Source organism: Hippocampus bargibanti, linkage group LG05 (assembly GCF_051943395.1).
Source record: "Hippocampus bargibanti isolate YZ-2025 linkage group LG05, ASM5194339v1, whole genome shotgun sequence".
NCBI classification, from domain to species: domain Eukaryota; kingdom Metazoa; phylum Chordata; class Actinopteri; order Syngnathiformes; family Syngnathidae; genus Hippocampus; species Hippocampus bargibanti.
In genome coordinates this window covers 2,178,193-2,197,140 of record NC_142738.1, presented here as the reverse complement: position 1 = coordinate 2,197,140, position 18,948 = coordinate 2,178,193, and the positions used below count along the sequence as shown (strand labels likewise).

Sequence of the window (18,948 nt, the reverse complement as noted above, 5' to 3'; positions counted from 1 at the left end):
TTTGAACTATCAATAACGTTGAAATGAGTCCAAATTTCACTGTTTTCTATCCATTTTCGCACCATTTCACTTTTCTTTTTTTCACTTTTGATTTTTTTTGTTTCAAGCCCTTTCGTCTCCTTTTCGTGTATGTGTGTGTTTCTGTTTCTGTAACCCCTCCCCCCGCTCACTGCTGCGTGTGTCCTCTCCCTCCTCTACTACAGATCTTGACCAATCACATGCGGCTTTAACCGAAGACTGGGGGCGGGGAATAGAGGGGGAAATTTTGGCGTTGAAGCAGTACCGTAATGACTAAAAACAAGGCACAATCAGATTTGAACTCATTCACTGCCATTCACGAATTTATTCGGGAATTGAAAATATGACGTAGAACGCCATTCCCCAATTTGTTCATGTATTGTTTTTTTTTCATACTTGGGTGCCGATAAAGTGCTGGCCATGGCCTCTGGCTTGTTCACTCCAACCTGTCAGAAGATTTCCGTTTATTTCCCGACTATTAGGCGGGCAAGATGATGGCTAAGCCAGGAGGCAATATCCTCGTTTCTGGCCGATGTGCTGTAATCCATCTTTAAGCTCCTCCCACTAATGGGATGGGCGACATTGGGGTCAGGGAGGACTGCTCTGTCGCCGACACGCTTGTTCAACAGTTATGGCCAGGGCAATTTGTTGAACTCTATCACGCTCATCGCTCTCCATTTTGGTCCGGGTTTTTCAAACATGGATAACCGTTACTTCCGACAATAACGATTGTATTATATTTATGCGCTACGTGTACATCCGCGAACGGTTTTTCATGAAGCTATTTTCTGGAGATGAAAGGCCATGTGTCGTAATCTTGAAGGAACAGTTCCCGTATTTTCCGAAAAAGCATTCCATTTGCGCTGCTTTATAATCCGATGCTCCTTTAATATGGATCTCTTTTCCGATTTCTTACATGTCATAATTTTAAGTGGATTGTAAAACGTTTTGTTGCAGCGACAGCAATTGGGAATCATAAATAATAAATAAATTAATTAATTAAATAAATAAATACACACATTAATAAATAAATACACATACATTAATAAATACACACGTAAATAAATAAATACACACGTAAATAAATAAATACACACAAATAAATAAATAAATAAATAAATATATAGATAAATAAATAAATAAATACACAAATTAATAAATACATACACACATTAATAAATAAATACACACATACATTAATAAATACACACGTAAATAAATAAATACACATGAATAAATAAATAACTAAATAAATAAACATAAAAATAAACAAACAATAAATATATACATATATATATACATAAATAAATACACAACTTAATAAATAGACAATAAATAAACATAAATACATACATAAAAGCACAAATAAAGACATATATTCATAAATATATACATACATAAATACACAAATAAATATATAAACAAATACATAAATAATACGGAAATAATACATGAATAAATACACAAATAAATACAGATATACATGAATACATACACAAATATATAAATACATAAACACACAAATAAACAAATAGATAAACATATACACAAATACATAAATAATATATAAATAAATACATGAATAAATAAATATATACAAGAATTAATACACAAATAAACACACAAATAAATACATACATAGATACATAAATAAATACACAAATAAACACACAAATAAATACATACATATATACATAAATAAATACACAAATTAATAAATACATATATAACTATCTAAATAAAATAAATAAAATAAATACAATTATTTAAATTAAAAATTAAAAATAAAAAAAATATTGGCCAAGAGTTAACTCTTTTCGGCACAGCGGTCACAACAGTGGGCAGCTTATGGCGTTATCATGTTACAGGGTGCGCCAAAGGGTCAATAGGCTTATCATAAATGCGCTCTCACTCCAAAAATATTGTATATGCCTTCCTTCCACGTGGTCTTCATCAACTGGGGAGGGAGCGTCTAAACCGGGTTTCTGCTCGTTTTTGAATGAATGACGAATATGATTGTCAGTAATTCTCACTAAAGCCCCCAGCTGTTTCGTTTTTAATCAGATCTCTGAGGTATTTTTTTTTGGGGGGGGGGGCGGGGGTCCGTCAGAACAAGGTTGGCTAACGGCCTTGGAGTGACCCTATCCTGTGCGCCTGTTTGCGACAGCAAAAACAAAACAATTCAATCTGTTTTTATAAATCCCTCTCGACATTTTGGAAAATGCCGACCAAAATGGCGATTTATAGCATGCTAAGCTACGAGCGTTTTTGTGTCAAAACCCATTTTAAGACTGACACTTCCTTCCTGACCTTATTTTGTAACTTTGAAGTAAGTGATGTTATGATAACAAATACAGTGATACCTCGATTTACGAACCCCTTGGCTTACGAACTTTTCGGTTTACGAACGTTAAATGTATGAAAATTTTACCTTGGCTTACGAACTATTTTTCGGGATACACACGGAGCTGCCTTAATGAGTGATGTGTCGTTCGCGAACGAGCCCGTTCGAACAAGAAAATGGCAGTCGCCCTGTTTTGGTCCTCTATTCCCCGCCCCCAGTCGTTGGTTAAAGCCACGTGATTGGTCAAGAACACATCAGTGAGGGGAGGTGCTTTAGACATTAAAGAGACAGGCAGACGACAGAGAGAGAGTGACAAAATGGATAGAAAACAGTGAAATTTGGACTCCTTTCAACTTTGAAAGGTTGCAAGGTTAAAATTCCCATCAATCAGGCTTCACAACTTACCCGCACAAGCCATCTGTACACTTGATGCAAAAAGCTATCAACCCAGCTAAATAGAACACAATTGATGAGGAACTAGGTAAAATGATCGCAGAGAAAGAACCTAAAAGGGATAATTCCTCAAGATGGTGAAAGAAGAAAGATGGTGAAAATTAGAAGGTAGAAAATTATGTTTTATGGGGACCTGGGAACGGATTATTCTCATTTTAATGGTTTCCTATGGGAAATTAATTTTTGGGATACACACTTTTTGCCTTACACACTCTGTCTGGGAACCAATTAAGTTGGTAAGCCAAGGTATCACTGTATTCACGTATTTAATCACACACAGTTAGCGTTCGGACTTGTAGCTTGACATCTTCTTCTACATCCTCCAAACGCTGAGTCGCCATATGTCAAGGACAACATATCGAGGGGCGCTACCTCTCATATTTGGGCTTTTCGTTTGACGGACTTGTGTGTGTGTGTGTGTGTGTGTGTGTGTGTGTGTGTGTGTGTGTGTGTGTGTGTGTGTGTGTGTGTGTGTGTGTGTGTGTGTGTGTGTGTGTGTGTGTGTGTGTGTGTGTGTGTGTGTGTGTGTGTGTGTGTGTGTGTGTGTGTGTGTGTGTGTGTGTGTGTGTGTGTGTGTGTGTGTGTGTGTGTGTGTGTGTGTGTGTGTGTGTGTGTGTGTGTGTGTGTGTGTGTGTGTGTGTGTGTGTGTGTGTGTGTGTGTGTGTGTGTGTGTGTGTGTGTGTGTGTGTGTGTGTGTGTGTGTGTGTGTGTGTGTGTGTGTGTGTGTGTGTGTGTGTGTGTGTGTGTGTGTGTGTGTGTGTGTGTGTGTGTGTGTGTGTGTGTGTGTGTGTGTGTGTGTGTGTGTGTGTGTGTGTGTGTGTGTGTGTGTGTGTGTGTGTGTGTGTGTGTGTGTGTGTGTGTGTGTGTGTGTGTGTGTGTGTGTGTGTGTGTGTGTGTGTGTGTGTGTGTGTGTGTGTGTGTGTGTGTGTGTGTGTGTGTGTGTGTGTGTGTGTGTGTGTGTGTGTGTGTGTGTGTGTGTGTGTGTGTGTGTGTGTGTGTGTGTGTGTGTGTGTGTGTGTGTGTGTGTGTGTGTGTGTGTGTGTGTGTGTGTGTGTGTGTGTGTGTGTGTGTGTGTGTGTGTGTGTGTGTGTGTGTGTGTGTGTGTGTGTGTGTGTGTGTGTGTGTGTGTGTGTGTGTGTGTGTGTGTGTGTGTGTGTGTGTGTGTGTGTGTGTGTGTGTGTGTGTGTGTGTGTGTGTGTGTGTGTGTGTGTGTGTGTGTGTGTGTGTGTGTGTGTGTGTGTGTGTGTGTGTGTGTGTGTGTGTGTGTGTGTGTGTGTGTGTGTGTGTGTGTGTGTGTGTGTGTGTGTGTGTGTGTGTGTGTGTGTGTGTGTGTGTGTGTGTGTGTGTGTGTGTGTGTGTGTGTGTGTGTGTGTGTGTGTGTGTGTGTGTGTGTGTGTGTGTGTGTGTGTGTGTGTGTGTGTGTGTGTGTGTGTGTGTGTGTGTGTGTGTGTGTGTGTGTGAGAGAGAGAGAGAGAGAGAGAGAGAAAGGGGTCAAGTAATCCTCAGCCCAGAAAATCAAAAGCCCCATCTGCCCAATGTGTCAGCGACTTTTCGGTCCGGAGTCATTCCCTCTCGTAACCTCACTTGACACGTTGCACGTTGACAAAGTCAGTCAGCTTTATTATCAAATATGCGAATATGCATGACATACAACACAGATGAAATTAATGTCCACTATTGGCTATATATTAGCTTTCTATTAGCTATCTGTTTCCTATCTATTAGCTAACTGGCCTGCTAGCTAGCTAGCTAGCTATCTATTAGTTATCAGAATAAGAAAACTTGTATTCGTCCCACAATGGGGAAATTTGCAGTCCACAGCAGCAATTGAAAGGGGATGGGGGCGGATATAGCTAGTTTTCTAGCTGGCTATCTATTGGTTATCTATAAGCTAGCTAGTTTTCTTTCTATTTACTTCCGGATTAAGTGAACACTGGCGCATGTGGCTGCCGCTGCTCACCCGCAGAAAAACTTATCCTGTGACTGTGAAGTGACCTTGAGAGTTTTGAAAGGCGCTTGGAAATCAAATGTATTATTATTATTATTATTATTATTATTATTTACATCGTTGACCAAATTTTTCTTGGACTACTTTACATTGTTGAATGTTTTGTATTTAAATTCGTGAATATTCATAAAATAGGATGAGTTAAAAAGTCACCTCCTGTCACCGAATTTTGTCGTTGCTTTAATTGGCCAGAGAGTCGGGAGCAGGGGGGGGGTGATCGCTGATTAAAATGGCGCCAACCTTGCTCCATTTGTGTTTACTCGCTGCGTTTAAATATGAATGATGACAAACAACATACATTTACATAACCCCCTTTTTCAGCATATGCCGTGTAATCCAGCTTCAAGTACACAGAAACACAAAGCACCCAACGCTCTGTATGTGTGCGTGTGTGTGTGTGTGTGTTTGTTTGTATGACTAGTCTTGTGAGGACCACTAACATTTTATACCACACGTAGTGAGGACATTTTTGACAAGAAAGGACCGTTTGGCCGGTCCTCACAAGTGTTTCATTCTAAAGGCTTCTAGAAGGTCTATATATGCATCTGTTTAAGTTTCTGAGAGGTCCTCACAAATTCACCCAAAATTATTTTTTCTGTGTGTATTTTCATTTCACTTGGATACACACACTTTTTACTCACTGTGTGTGTGTGTGTGTGTGTGTGTGTGTGTGTGTGTGTGTGTGTGTGTGTGTGTGTGTGTGTGTGTGTGTGTGTGTGTGTGTGGTTAATGAGAGGAACAAGTTCATGCCACAAAAAGTAAAACGCTTTTTTAACCGAATTCACCACAGGGGTGAGGACTTTGAACGTACCCATTTAGAAACCTCACTCCTGCTGTTATTTCAGTTTCAAGTCCACTTTTTATTGCTTTGTTTTTAAAAAAGTTCAAGTGGGAAATGGGGTGCCATTAAGTGATTAAATGTAACACTAGTTCTTCCCTAAACTTATCAGCAACGGTGGTCCTCACTCCTTTATTTGGAGTTATCCGGACCTCACAAAGCCATTGAAACAGGAATGTGTGTGTGTGCATTTGTGTGTGTGTGTGTATGTGTGTTTTAAAAGCGAGTCCAACGATGACGCGTGCTGCCGTGTCATGTCAAAGCAGTCCCAAAATGCGTCCAAAGGATTATTTCCGGGATTGTTTAATACACACCACTGCTCTTAATCCCGCCGGGGTTTTGGAATAGAAACCTGGCAACGCTCTAAGGCCAACCGTCACCCCTCCAAAATATATTTTGCACCCACCGGTGTCATCAATCTCGATACAGTAATTGATGTTTGGTTATATTTTCCAATTTTCTGGGAATTTCCTCTGTAGGGAACATAGAAGGAATGCTTATAATAATAATAATAATAATAATAATAATAATAATAATAATTAATAATCCATTTCATTTTTAAGCGTCTTTCAAAACTCTCAAAGTCACTTTAGTCAAAGAATAAGTTTTTCTGTGGGTGAGCAGCGGCAGCCACACGCGCCAGCGTTCACTCAACCTGGAAGTAACTAAAATAGAATAGTAAGACAAATAGATAGAAAGCTAGCAAGCAAGCCAATAGATAGCTAATAGCTAACCAGCTAGATAGCTATCGTACGGTATTACAGAAAAGACAGAGAATTGACTTAGCACATTATAGGCAAGAATATGTTACAAACAAATGAACTAATTAAGTAGTTCATTAATTATGTATGCTTATGTGGAAGTGCCGCCGCGGCTTGGAATTGAAGCGGATTTACATGGGGCAGGAGATGTGAGACAGTCTTTTTTTCGCCAATCGATGCTTACAGCTTCATGTTTGCTTTCAACATATAACTTTTAGCAGTCGTGCACATTCCACCATAACGTTCCTGATCCACCGGTTGAAAGGACACTTTTGTCTAGAACTGCTTCATACAACAAAGAGAGTGCAGAAAGCGCTTAAGTTTCAATGACTGTGTGTGTCTTTTGTGTTGTGTCACATTATTTGTTTATTTTTGTTGTTGTTTTGACTTCAAGATGGCGCCGCGAAAGTGGCTGCCTTTACAGCAGCTCCTATATTTTGTTTTTCTACTTCTTCCTTTTCTTTACTCTTCCTTCTATTACTTTGATGCTGTGAAATGTAAATTTCTCCACTGCGAGACTAATAAAGGCTAATCCAATCCAATCCCATTAGTTAATTAATCAACTAATTGTGTATTAATTTGTTTCTGTTTAATGAACCATCTACATGAGACTACTCACACATGACATGTTTAGTCTGTAAATTGAGATTTTATGTTTACATTATATGACTCTACTGTAACACAAAACTTTTTTTTTTCCCCCCCATTGTGGGTCTCTTAAAGGCTTTGTTATCTAATCTTATACACCAGATAGACATTTTTTTTTCTCTAGGCGCAGTATTTATTTGCATCATGTTTGCTCACTTGTTCTAATCTTGATCTGTGTTCTCTATCCACAGCTTCCTTATGGTTCTGGTGTGTCTCATCTTCAGTGTCCTATCCACAATCGAGCAATATGCTGACTTTGCTTCCGGATCTTTGTTCTGGATGGTGAGTAGTGAAACTGGATCTTATTAGTATTAGTATTAGCCACAAGGGGGCACAAGCCAGTGTCTTATTGTGCCGGTCCCAAGCCCGGATAAATACAGAGGGTTGTGTCAGGAAGGGCATCCGACGTAAAAAAATTTTGCCAAAACAAATATGCGAATCAAACCTATGATTAGTATTAATATGAGTATGAGTGAGTATGAGTAGTAGTAGTAGTAGTAGTAGTAGTAGTAGTCGTAGTATTATTATTATTATTATTAGTAGTAGTAGTAGTAGTAGTATCAGTATTATTAATATTATTAATATTAGTATAATTAGTATTAGTATTTGTAGTATTATTAGTACTAGTATTAGTAGTATTATTAGTATTATTAATATTCGTATTATTAGTATTATTATTATTAGTATTAGTATTATTATTATTATTAGTATTATTATAGTATTATTATTATTATTATTAACAACAACAGTAATAATAATAGTCATAATAGTAATAATAGTCATAATAGTCATAATAGTAATAATATAGTATTAATAATAATAATAATAATAATTATAATAATTATAATAATAATACATTTCATTTATAAGTGCCTTTCAAAACGCTCAAGGACTGTCATAGGATGAGTTTTTCTGTGCTTCTCGAAACAAACATACATACAAATAAACAAACAAACGCCATTTTTATTGTCGAAATTGTGCTTATATGTGAGGGAAAGCGCTTGAGAAACTAAACAACTCGTCTCCACGAACATATCTTCGAGGCAAACGTCATAAGCGAAACAGGAAGTGATTGTAAATATCACGTGTAGTACTCGTCCACAGCCACCAGATGGCAGCAGAGGATCTAGAGTGGTGGTGGTGGGCGCTGCGTGCCTCCCAGTGTGACATCTGAAGAAAAAACAATGGCCTCTCATGCCCGTGTGACGAAATGGCTTAACTCGGTCTTCTGATTGTCCCTTTGACATATTCGAATATGTGGGGGGGGGGGGATGATTTGTAAAAAATATATTTTTAAGGACATTCGGGGTGGAGGGGAGCATTAAGGGTGTTTAATGATGCAATAAATCTGCATCTTGCACCAGGTGGAGGGCGTGGATGGTTGCTGCTTCAAAGACCTTGCATCATACCCCCTGTTTAAAAAAAAAACCAGCACACTGAGAATATAAAGTGTAAATACACACAAAGCTACTGCGCACACAGATACCCCCCCGCCCCCTTCCCACCCGAGTTGGCGGGGCCAGCCAAAGGACAGGAGTGAACGCGCTGTTCTGTCAACTTTTGGCCAGTGCCCTTTAAGGACCTTCTATCTTGGTTACTCATTTATTTATACCTGAGAAGAGCCAAAAAAAAAAAAACCAGAATATTACACACACACACAGACACACACACCAATTCATTTCTTCTTTTCACAAAATGTGAGATAGATAGCTAGATAAATAGATAGCAACTAGATAGCTAGATAGATAAATAGATAGCAACAAGAGAGCTAGCTAGATAAATAGCTAGATAAATATCAAATACAGAGCTTATGTTTATATAATTATATTATTGTTAATTATTATTATTTTGATACTTTGTTTTGATTTGATATTTACATGAAAACACTTAAATGAGTTCATGTGGGGTGTAAAAAAAAGCCCATGCCCCCCCCCCCCCCCCCCCCCCCCCGGCATGCGTGTAGTGTAATCAATTGTTTAAAAAGCTCGTCCATTAGGTGTTTACATTAAAAAAATCGGCTGCATTATTTATTTGTTTTTATTAAATATATGCTTGAGCACATTAATTCCAAAACGAGTCTTTTTTTGGCATTTTGTGCACTCGTTTTTCCATGTTATCAAAACATGCCCTTACTACACCCCTCCTCCTCACCCGCTATCTAAAATGTTGATAAGATAAATGATTTATTGACGGTGTGTGTTAAAAAATGGTGTTTGCGGTGGGGGGGGGGGGTGAGCGGCCAAGTGTTACGGCGGCGATGATTGGCGGCGATGATTGGCGGCGGTGGCTAAACTTAGCAAGGTCAGGGTCTGCTGTCATGCATGAATCACAGGCTGCTTGTTTTGGATGGCACAAAATGGTGGTGGTGGTGTTGAGGTACATTTGGTCCTTGAGGATGTTTGGCCTTGGGCGCAGCTGCCAAAGTAAAACTCAGCCAGCCGTGGGCAGGAGCATGGGTTCCGGGTTGAGTGAATGCTGGCGCATGTGCCTGCCGCTGCTCACCCACAGAAAAAGTATCCTGTGACTGGAAAGTGTCCTTGAGAGTTTTGAAAGGCGCTTAGAAATTAAATGTATTATTATTATTATTATAAGCTCCTTTCAAATCTCTCAAGGTCACTTTAAAGTCACAGGATAAGTTTTCTGTGGGTGAGCAGCGGCAGCCACACGCGCCAGCGTTTACTCAACCCGGACAGAAAGCTTGCTAACCAGCTAGTAGATAGCTAATCGACAGCCAACAGATAGCTAGCCACCTAGATAGTTATATAGTAATAATAATAATAATACATTACATTTTAAGCGCCTTTCAAAGCTCTCAAGGACACTTTACAGTCACAGACACACATAGGTACTATAATAAACATAAATAAAATATAATCACAAATACAATGCAATAAATAAAATACAATTATAAATAGAAACCAGAGAGATTTAATAGCTAGCTATATCTAGCTAGATAGTTAGTTAGTTAGCTAATACACTGAATGTCCCTATTAACTACATAGATAGAAAGCTATCTAGCCAGCTAGTAGATAGCTAATTGATAGTAAACAGGTAGCTAGCCATATATGTAGCCACTTAGCCACTTTGTGTTCTTTGCTTTCAAAATTTAGCTTGAAGCAAACGTGCACATTTCCACCATGACGTCCCTTATCCATTGGTGAAAAGGACACTTATAAAGCTAGATAATAACTTGCTAGCTAGATAGCCATATCGCTAATAGCTAGCTAACTGTATAGCAAATAGATACCTAATAGATAGCCAGCTCGATAGGCTTTTACACTTCACACCAACTAAATTTCTTCTTGAATAGATATAAAGCTAGCTAGCTAGCTAATAACTTGCTAGCTAGATATCCATACCGCTCATAGCTATCTCACTACGTATATAGCTAATAGATACCTCATAGATAGTCAGCTCGATAGTCTTTTACACATCATACCAACTAAATTTCTTCTCGAATAGATATAAAGCTAGCTAGCTAATAACTTGCTAGCAATATAACCATATCGATAATAGCTAGCTAACTATATAGCTAATAGATAGCCAGCTCGATAGGCTTTTACACTTCACACCAACTAAATTTCTTCTTGAATAGATATAAAGCTACCTAGCTAGCTAATACCTTGCTCGCAAGATAACCACATCGCTAATAGCTAGCAAACTATATAGCTAATACCTAATAGATAGCCAGCTCAATAGTCTTTTACACATCACACCACCTAAATTTCTTCTCGAATAGATATAACTTTGCTGCTGTGAAATGTAAATTTCTCCACTGCGAGACGAATAAAGGCAAATCCAATCCAAACGAGCTAGCAAGCTAATAACTTGCTAGCTAGATGGCTATATTGCTAAATTTGTATTTTATTCTAGTTTATTCCACCCCCCATCCCTGCCCTCTCTTCCCAAATGTGATCTTGATCTGGCCATGGTGGATTAGTGGTGTTTTCGGTAAACATTGTATAGCTTCCGCGTATCCAATACGCATATGGGAGCGACATCTGGGTGACCCATTTTATCGAATTATGACTTAATCCCCTCTCACATTTTTTTTTATCGAATTTGAGGCGTATTTTTTTGCCCTTGACTTGTAAATATTATCCAGATGGTGATATCCAATGTACTCAGAGTAGATTTTATTGGGGGTGGGGGAGTAAATATTAAATATTTCTTCATATTTCTTCATAAAACATTTGTTATTTTAAATAGATTCAGATAAAATATAAATATTAAATGATGGTTAATTGCATCTTTGTCACTAAGACGTTTTTTTTTTAAATGAAAAAAAAAATGCAGAGTAATACAAAACAAAAAAAGATTCAAAACAGCAAAAAAACTATTCCTAAAAATAATACAAGTGCATATTAGCAAACTAGCTATCTACCTAGCTATCGTTTAGTTATATAGCTATCTAAGTGGCTAGCTATCTAGCTAGCTATCTGTTGGCTATCTATTAGCGCTCGACTAGCTGGCTGGCTACTTTTCTATCTGTGTATTTAATAGTGACATTCAGTGTATTAGCTAACTAACTAGCCAGTTAGCTATTAGTATTATTATTATTATCATTTGCTACCTATTTATTAGTAGCAAGCACTTTATTATTATGCTGTGGACATTATCTGCTGTTTTAAAAAAAAGTTCCATTGCAGCAATCCAAATATTGCTGGCTATGATTGACAGGTCATTGTTTTGGGGCTCCACTGTGCCGTGTTATTGCAGCAGGGCTCCGAGGATCGCGTTTCACGTGAGGGGTGGCCCTTTTCACGAGTACCCGGTGGCCACCCACATAGCCCGCCGCCCCCGCCCCCACCCCCACCCGAACTCATAGCAGGGTGGCTAAATATTATATGCATACTTTGGCGGCCATCGACACGATCCCTATCGGGCAGATTTAATTAATTCACACATCGGGTCTTTGCAAAATAGAGTGACACCTCGGTTTACGAACTTTTCAGTTTACGAACGTTACATTTATGAAAATTTTACCTTGGCATACAACTTATTTTTCGGGATACACACGGAGCTGCCACAATGAGTGATGTGTCATTCGCGAACAAGCCCGTTATAACAAGAAAATGGTGGCCACTGTGTTTTTTTCCCCGCCCCCAGTCTTCGGTTAAAGCCACGTGATTGGTCAAGAACGCAGGAGTGAGTGGGCGGGGTTAGAATATTAAAGAGACAGGCAGACGACAGAGAGACAATGAGAAAACACACACACACGAAAGGGAGACGACAGAGCTTGAAACAAAAAAAACAAAAGTGAAAAAAACCAAAAGTGAAATTTTGAGAGGAAGGATAGAAAACAGTTCAAATTTGGACTCGTTTCAACTTTATTGATAGTTCAAAAGCAGAGTGTAGACTGGAAGGTTAAAATATCCCATCAATCAGGCTCCACAAATAACCTGCACAAGCCATCTGTACACTTGATGCAAAAAGCTATCAACGCAGCTAAACAGAACACAATTGATGAGGAACTAGGTAAAATTATCGCAGAGAAAGCACCTACGAGGGATCATTCCTCAAGATGGTGAAAGAACAAGGCTACATTCTTAATCAAGTGTTTAATGCTGATGAAAGCGGCCACTCTATTCCGTCAAGCCATCAACGACCATCACAAAGGTAAATAAAATAACTTTATTATAAAGTACAGTCTATTTCTTTGATTATAATACCATAGCACCTTTATTATACATAAAATAAGGTATGTTTTGTGTAGTTTTAAGAAAATTTGAAAGTAGAAAATGATGTTTTATGGGGACCTCAGAACGGATTGTTCTCATTTTAATGGTTTTCTATGGGAAATTAATTTTTGGGATACACACTTTTCACCTTACACACTCTGCCTGGGAACCAATTAAGTTCGTAAGCCAAGGTATCACTGTATACCGCAGGGGATGATCTTGGGTGGCAGGTGTGCTGGGCTAAAAAGTAGCAATGCAGGGGAGCCATTGTATCCATGTGCCGTTATCTTGATGGAATCGCGTGGTCTTTTGTCCCGCAGGAAATCGTGCTGGTGTTGTTCTTCGGCAGCGAGTACATCGTGCGTCTGTGGTCCGCCGGCTGCCGCAGCAAATACGCCGGCATCAAGGGACGCCTGCGCTTCATCCGGAAGCCCATATCCATTATAGGTGTGCCATCCACTCATCCCATTTATTTATTTATGTATCCATCCATTCGTTCATTCACTGATTTGTTCATCCATCAACGCATTCATTTATTTATGATTCATTCATTCATTTGTTCATCCATCCACTCATCCATTTATTTAGTTAGTTAGTTAGTTATACATTTGTTTGTTTGTTTGTTTGTTTATTTATTCATTGATTCGTTCATCCATCCACTCATTCCTTATTTATTTATTTGGTTATTTATCTATTTATTTGTGTGTTTGCTTATTTCTTTCTTTTTTTATTTATTCATGTTGTTATTTTTTACTATCTTTTAGTGTATTTATTTATTCATTAATTCATTAATCCATTCGCTCATTTATTTATTTATTCATTTATTTATTTGTTTATTTATTTAGTATTTTTTTTCTATCTATTTGTGTATTTATTTATACATACATTTATTTATTTATTCATTTATTCATTTATTCATTTATTCATTCATTCATTCATTCATTCATTGAGTGGTTCATCCATCCACTCATCCATTTTTTTATTTTTTTATTCAGGCATTTGTCTATTTATTTGTGTCTTTGATTATTTATTTAGTTATTTATTCTATCTGTGAGTGTATTTATTTATTCATGTATTCATTAATTCATTTATCCATCCGCTCATTTATTAATGTGTGTATTAGTTTTTTATTTAGTATTTTTTCTATTTGTGTATTTATTTATTTATTTATTCATTCATTCATTCATTCATTCATTCATTCATTCATTCATTGAGTCGTTCATCCATCCACCCATCCATTTATTTATTTATTTATTCGGGCATTTGTCTATTCATTTGTGTCTTTGCTTATTTATTTATTTATTTATTTATTTATTTATTTATTCTATCTGTGAGTGTATTTATTTATTCATGTATTCATTAATTCATTTATCCATCCGCTCATTTATGTATTTATTATTTTTTTATTTAGTATTTTTTCTATCTATTTGTGTATTTATTTATTTACACATACATTTCTGTATTTATTTATTTATGCATACATTTATGTATTTATTTTTTATTGATTGATGTATTTATTTTTTTCCGTTATTTATTTATTCACACATGTATTTATATTTGTATTTAACCATCCATGTATTTATTCAGCTACTTATTTTTATATGTATTTGTTTATTTATTGATATATTTGCTGTTGTTTTTTTTTTTCACAAGTATTTTCTTATATATATACAATGAACAGATGCTGATAGACATGATTTTATGTCATCACAATGATGTCATCGTTGGTTCTCTTGTCACAGACTTGATTGTGGTCATCGCCTCCATCATTGTACTCGCTGTGGGCTCCAACGGCCAAGTTTTTGCCACTTCTGCCATCAGGTAGAGCTTATTTTTCTCCCTCGGCCACTTACTGAGCAATAAGGCTGATGTGTGTGCGTGCGTGTGTGTTTCAGAGGCATCCGTTTCCTGCAAATCCTGCGCATGCTCCACGTGGACCGACAGGGCGGAACATGGAGGTTGCTGGGATCTGTAGTTTTCATCCATCGGCAGGTGCGTCATTAATCAGGACACAGATGCAAAGTTTGTCCGTCAGACATTTATTTGTAAGAAGTGCAAAAAAAGGGGCTATATTTTGAAATGCTGTTAAAGGACAAGCGACGTCTCCGGACAAGTTATGTCCATAATTTGTAAAATGGCTTCAAATGACTTCTACTGAGCGTATTTTACAAAGATTCCACCGCATATAGCTATATTTTAGCTTTTAAGACTCGCGCTGAATATTCAGGAAGTCTTGTTTTGGAGTTGGTGACGAGTCCGTACGTGACGTCACTGAAGGAACGCCCCTGACCGAAAAGAGGACACATTGTAGCAGTCCTTCCATTACGTCAATGCATTTTGCTGTGCTTGTTTGGTCTGAAAACTTCGTGTTGCACCAAAAGGAGCCGGAAGAGGGCGACCAAGCTCCATGTAAGGAATTTATCAGCCATTTTTATTGGTGTTTTGCATTTGAATAAAAATATCATACTGCATGTTTTGGGTATTTTAGATGCTATAAAACGTTTTTCTGATGTCAATTAAAAAACAAAAAAGTGACGTCGGTTGTCCTTTAACTTTTATGTGTAGTGCACGTTTTTATTTATTTGTTTATTCGTTCATTCAGACGTTCCTTCCTTCCTTCTTTCCTTCCTTCCTTCACTCATTTATTTATCTATGTATTTATGTACGTATTTATTTGTGTATTTGTGTAATGTGTGTATTTATTTGTTTATTTATGTGTTTCTTTATTTGTTCATTTGTTTATTTATTCATTGTGTTATGTGTTAATTACTTAGTAACTTTATTTATTTATTTGTTTATTTATTAGTTGATGTATTCATTCGTGTTTTATTTATGTATTTATTTATTTATTTTGGCCAATGGTTATTTTAATAAGCCATTCTTTTACATAAAAAATGTATTCAACAGGTTTTTTGGTGTCATTTTCATTCATCAATCATCGAAATAATTGCGATTTATTTTATATTTGACTAGTTGTTGATTCTTTTATCACTTTTTCCATTTTTTTCCAAACAGTTACTTGAGTGCATTTGTTTTGTGTGGCTGGGATTACACAACGTAATGCATTTCAATTACATTTTACTGCAACCAAATTCTATTGTGAAAAATATTTTTTTTGCTAGGAGCTGATCACCACGCTATACATCGGCTTCCTGGGCCTAATCTTCTCCTCCTACTTTGTCTACTTGGCTGAGAAAGATGCTGTGGACGAAGAAGGCAAGACGGGCTTCTCCAGCTATGCCGATGCTCTGTGGTGGGGCGTGGTAAGCGGCTTTGTCACTACAAAGTGGAGCCATTTTATGTACTCTTATGGTGAGGGACAGGCTAACAGTCCTCAGCCACCGTTCTCCAAAGGTATTAGGCATCACGACTAACTAACTCGCTAGCTAGCTAGCTAGGAACTAAAATGTAGATAGCTGGCAACTAGAATGTGGTAAGCTAGCTGGCTTCCAACTAGAATCTAGCTAGCTAGCTACCAAGCTATAAACTAGAACGTAGCTAGCTAGTAATTACATTATAGTTGCTAGCTAGCCATATTCTACTTAATAGCTTGTTAGCTAATTAGCTCGCTAGATTCCAGTTGCTAGCTAGCTAGCTAACAACATTCTAGTTGCCTGCTATCTACCTTTTAGTTGCTAGCTAGCTGGTAATTACATTCTAGTTGCTAGATAAAATGTAGATAGCTGGTAACTAGAATGTAGTTAGCTAGCTGGCTTCCAACTTGAAGCTAGCTAGCTAGCTACCAAGCTATAAACTAGAACGTAGCTAGCTAGTAATTACATTCTAGTTGCTAGCCAGCTAGATTCCAGTATCTAGCCAGCTAGCTAACTACATTTTAGTTGCCATGTAGTTGCTAGCTAGCTAATTACATTCTAGTTGTTAGCTAGCCATATTCTACTTAATAGCTTGTTAGCTAATTAGCTCGCTAGATTCCAGTGGCTAGCTAGCTAACAACATTCTAGTTGCCTGCTATCTACCTTTCAGTTGCTAGCTAGCTAGTAATTACATTCTAGTTGCTAGCTAATATGTAGTTAGCTGGTAACTAGAATGTAGTTAGCTAGCCGGCTTCCAACTAGAAACTAGCTAGCTAGCTACCAAGCTATAAACTAGAACGTAGCTAGCTAGTAATTATGTCCTAGTTTCTAGCTAGTAATTATATTGTAGTTGCTAGCTAGCTAGTTATTTGCGCCACTTTTGTTTTGCTGAGACTGTAAACTCAAGAGTGATGATCTTCTGTTCAGTCAGAATGAGTTGAGAGAGAGTGTGTGTATGTCGAAAAGAATGTCCGTGCCCCTGATCTTTGGCACAGCCCCCCCGGCCCCTTCAAGCGTCCCCGTGCAGGTGCGGGACACAGCTGGAGAGCAAACCCGTGCCAGAATTGGATCACATTCCCTCACTTTGTATCACTTACAGCCCCCCGTTTCTTCTCATCCCGCCAGGCTGCCTGCTTCATTATCAGAGGGCAGTTCAAATTTCCATTTGCTCGGGTTTTGACTGATTCCACCGCCCTATCGGAGACAACTCGAGTTAAACGTTCTTCCGGTCAACTCAAAATAAAATTCAGCTGTTCGATTAAAAAAAAAATATATCTTCTTGTTTTTTTTTTTCTTTTGTGCACATATTCAAGCCAACAGTCATGATGACAAAAACATACCAGTACAATATCAACTATAAATAAATAATTACATACATAAATAAATAAATACACGAATACATAAATACATAAATAGATGAATACATAAATACATAACACACACTAAAACACATAAACACATAAATACATAAATACAAAAATAAATACATACATAAATACATGAATAAATATGACCTGCAATAAATACATAAATACATAAATACATAAATAAATAAATACATGAATGCATAAATACATAAATAAATAGATAAATAGATGCCTACATAAATACATAAATAAAAAAATAAATACATACATAAATACATAAATAAATATGACACGCAATAAATAAATAAATACATAAATAAATGCATAAATAGATAAATAGATGGATACATAAATACATAACACACACTAACACAAAAACACATAAACACATAAATACAAAAATACATAAATAAAAAAATAAATACATACGTAAATACATAAATAAATATGACACGCAAGAAATAAATACATAAATAAATAAATACATAAATAGATAAATAGATGGATACATAAATACATAACACACACAAAAACACACACATAAACACAAACACATAAATACAAAAATACGTAAATAAAAAAATAAATACATACATAAATACATACATAAATAAATATGACATGCAATAAATAAATAGATACATAGATAAATAGATGAATACATACATACATAACACACACAAAAACACATAAACACAAATACATAAATACATACATAAATAGATAAATATGTGTATAGATGAATACATAAATGCATAAATACATAAATATATAAATACATAAATACATAACACACACAAATACACAAAAACAAACACATAAATACAAAAATAAATACATACATAAATACATAAATAGATACATAGATGAATGCATAAATACATAAATGTATGAATACATAAATACATAACACACAAACACACAAAAACACAAACACATAAATATATAAATACATAAATACATACAGAAATACATAGATAAATAGATGAATACATAAATACATAACACACACAAAAACACAAACACCTAAACACATAAATATATAAATACATAAATACATACATAAATACATAGATAAATAGATGTATACATAAATACATAACACACACAAACACACAAAAACACAAATAAATAAATACATAAATAAATAAATATGACATGCAATAAATAAAAACATAAATAAATGAATAAATAAATAACACGCAAACACACAAAAACGCATAAACACATAAATACATAAAAAAAAAAACATAAATACATAAATAGAAAAATAAACACATATATAAATACATACATAAATATATAAATAAATATGACATGCAGTTTCCAAGTAAAAATACATAGTTGTAAGAATAAGCAGCATCTCTCTCATGTCTTGTGTCCAAAGGTGACGGTGACCACCATCGGCTACGGAGACAAGATCCCTCAAACGTGGATCGGCAAGGCCATCGCCTCCTGTTTCAGTGTCTTTGCCATCTCCTTTTTTGCTTTGCCGGCTGTAAGTGTCACAAATTGT

At 36.4% G+C, this 18,948-nt stretch overlaps 1 protein-coding gene across 3 annotated transcripts in view; it reads left to right on the top strand.

Annotated features, from left to right (window-relative positions):
* The window catches only part of kcnq1.2 (potassium voltage-gated channel, KQT-like subfamily, member 1.2), a 146,374-nt gene that overhangs the window by 9,237 nt on the left and 118,189 nt on the right, over positions 1-18,948 (top strand). For all 3 annotated transcript variants that reach the window (XM_088996819.1, XM_088996817.1, XM_088996820.1), the window contains exons 3-8: positions 7,262-7,352; positions 13,072-13,198; positions 14,494-14,572; positions 14,647-14,743; positions 15,874-16,014; positions 18,820-18,930. In XM_088996819.1, coding sequence (XP_088852945.1) covers positions 7,262-7,352; positions 13,072-13,198; positions 14,494-14,572; positions 14,647-14,743; positions 15,874-16,014; positions 18,820-18,930 — 646 coding nt within the window. The remainder of the gene's footprint in view (positions 1-7,261; positions 7,353-13,071; positions 13,199-14,493; positions 14,573-14,646; positions 14,744-15,873; positions 16,015-18,819; positions 18,931-18,948) is intronic.